This window comes from Trachymyrmex septentrionalis, unplaced genomic scaffold (genome assembly GCF_001594115.1).
Source record: "Trachymyrmex septentrionalis isolate Tsep2-gDNA-1 unplaced genomic scaffold, Tsep1.0 scaffold67, whole genome shotgun sequence".
NCBI classification, from domain to species: Eukaryota; Metazoa; Arthropoda; class Insecta; order Hymenoptera; family Formicidae; genus Trachymyrmex; species Trachymyrmex septentrionalis.
This window is the reverse complement of record NW_017305852.1, coordinates 5,551-8,366: the sequence shown is the minus strand read 5'-3', so window position 1 is coordinate 8,366 and position 2,816 is coordinate 5,551. Positions and strand designations below refer to the sequence as shown.

Sequence of the window (2,816 nt, the reverse complement as noted above, 5' to 3'; positions counted from 1 at the left end):
CGTCTGCTGCCGAACCTGGGAGGCCCCGGAAGCGCAGCGAGGAGGCTGTACGTCGCGGTCGTGCATTCGGTCCTCCTCTACGGGGCACCGGTCTGGGCGGAAGAGCTCAAGGGGTCGGCCCAGCTGAGGGGGATGGTACACGGCCCACAGCGCAGGATAGTGGCGAGAGTCGCTCGCGCTTACCGTACAGTCTCCTTCGGGGCAGTAACCGCCATCGCGGGAGTCATGCCCGCGGAGCTGCTGGCGGGCATTTACGCGTACGTGTTCGCGAAACGGCGCGCGTGCAGGGAGGCGAGGGGTATACCCACGCCGCAGAGAATGCGCATCCATAGAGAAAGAGCGAGGGCCGCGGCCCTGGAGGAGTGGGTGGCATCCCTGGCGGATCGCAGGCGTCGCGCCGGCGAACGTTCGCTGGAAACGGTGGGCCCGATCCTCGGAGAATGGATAGGCAGGAGGCACGGTCATTTCGGGTTCCGTCTGACCCAGGTGCTCACGGGCCACGGGGTGTTCGCGGCGTTCCTGCACAGTATAGGCAGGGAGGCAACGGATCGCTGCTATCATTGCGACGACGCGAGGGACACGGCGGACCATACCCTCCGGGAGTGCCCGGCCTGGAGGGTGCAACGCCTGTCCCTAGTGGAAAAGATTGGAGAGGACCTCTCGCTGGCAGCGGTGATGAGGAAGATGGTGGAGAGCGAACAGGGTTGGCGGGCAGCAACCTCTTTCGCTGAGGACGTTATGACGTTGAAAGAGGAAGCCGAAAGAGAGAGGGAAAGAGCGGCTGCTGCCACTCCTCCTCTTCCTGTAGCTCCGTAGAAATCGGTCGCCTGCGCTAACACAAGGGCCTCCAGTAGAAGGGGGGCGTGATGGAGGAGCGGGGGCTCCTCCATCACACTGTGTGCCCCCCCTCGAGTTAGGCTCGGCAGGTAGTGGGTGGGCCCTACCTGCCGGGCATGGGAAGGAGCTCCAACAGGAGCAACGGTTATAAACCGTGTGAACAGTTGGCGCCGGTGAGAGCGGGACGAAATGTCACCACTAATCCCCGCTCTCACCTTTCATCCTGGCGCTGAGAAGGCCCCCCTAGGAGTTTCAGTGGGTAGTGAGGGCATCTCATTAGTGCCCTCGAGCCCCACATACCCCTCCTTCCCCCCGGGAGGAGGGGATGCGTAAAGGCATTTCTCCTAGTAAAAAAAAAAAAAAGATCAGGACAAGGTCAGGTAATCAATGTCAGGGTTAGGTCAAGATCAGGTCCAGGTCAGTTCCAGGACCAGGTTCAGGTCATGTCCAGGTCAAGTCAAGGTCTAGGTCCAGGTCCAGGTCATGTCCAGGTTTAGGTCCAGATCAAAGTCCAGGTTAAGTCTAGGTCTAAGTCAAGGTCCATTTCCAGGTTAGGTCTATGTCAGATGCAGATCCAGATCCAAGTACAGGTCCAGCTCCAGGTCAGGTCCAAGTACAGATCCATGTCCAGGTCAGATCCAGGTCAGATCCTGGTCACGTTCAGTTTCAGGTATAGATTCAGGTCTAATTCGACGAAATAAGGATCAATTTTTTTTCAATAAAATCGACCCGATTTGCTCAAAATTTTTTTCGAAAAAATCGTCCAGATGCCCAAAATTGCTATAAACGTTCCAAAACCTACTCTATAGGTCCCATTCCGACAAAATAATGCCCAATTCGACACAATACGGCTAAATTCGATAAAAAAGGGCCCAATTTTTTTCCAAAAAATCGACTCGATTGGCCAAAAATTGCTATGATCAGGCCCAAACCGACGTCATAGGGCCAATCCGATCCAATAAAACCCAATTCGATAAAATAAGGCCCAAAATTTTTTTTGAAATATTCGAGCCCAAAATTTTTTTCCAAAAAATCAACCCAATTGGATCAAAATCGCTATGATCGGGAAAACACCGACTTCAAAGGAGCCATCGACTTGTCCTGAACCCGGACCTGGAACTGGACCTGGATCTGGACTAGGAACTGAACCTAGACTTGACCTGTACCTGGACCTGCTTTGGACCAGGGCCTGAACCTGACCTAGACCTGGACCTAGACATGGACCTAACCAGGATCTGGACCTGGTCCTGGACCAGACCAGGACCTAGACTTGAACCTTACTTCGATCTGGACCTGGATATGGACCTGAACATGGACTTGATCTGGACCTGGACCTGAACCTGGACCTGGACCTGTCGTGGACCTGAATTTGAATCTGGACCTGAATCTGGCCCTGGACTTTGACCTAGATCTGGACCTGACCAGGACCTGGGCCTGGAGCTGGATCAGAACTGGACATGACCTGGATCTGGACTTGGACCTGGACTTAGACCTGATAAGTACATGGATTTGGACCTTTCATGGAAATTCACAACGTGCATAACGTCACAACTGAGAATGATATTACGAAAGAGTCTACCTCGTGGCTTACGGTCCCCTTCGTTCCGTCTCACACGGAGAGATTTAGAGCATTACGCAAAAATAAAGGCGACATCAGAATAGCTTTCCACAGCCCTAACAAGATGAACAAGTACATCAGAGTCCAAAAGGACACTTGTCCTCGTACATCAAAAAATAATGTTGTCTACAAGATTCGATGCAATAATTGCGATGCATCTTACGTCGGGCAGACGGGCAGAAAACTAAAAACCAGAATTGCGGAACACCGTAACCACATTCGATACAAAACGTCTACCCGCTCCGTTATCACCGAGCATAGACTTCTTTACAATCATGATTTTCAATGGGACGATGTTCAGATCCTTGATGAAGAACCTTCTTACAGAAAGCGGCTAATCTCTGAAATGTTACATATCAAA

At 52.6% G+C, this 2,816-nt stretch overlaps 1 protein-coding gene across 1 annotated transcript; it reads left to right on the top strand.

The window, feature by feature from the left end:
- The first annotated feature begins 225 nt into the window (after positions 1–225).
- On the top strand, positions 226–816 carry LOC108753229. The gene has a single exon (XM_018494642.1). It carries the CDS (start codon positions 226–228, stop codon positions 814–816), a length of 591 nt encoding a protein of 196 aa, XP_018350144.1.
- The last annotated feature ends 2,000 nt before the right edge of the window (positions 817–2,816 follow it).

What these genes read in the sequence shown, in the direction of transcription:
- LOC108753229 (XM_018494642.1), top strand. Translation starts at nt 226, where the DNA reads ATGCCCGCGGAGCTGCTGGCGGGCATTTACGCGTACGTGTTCGCGAAA.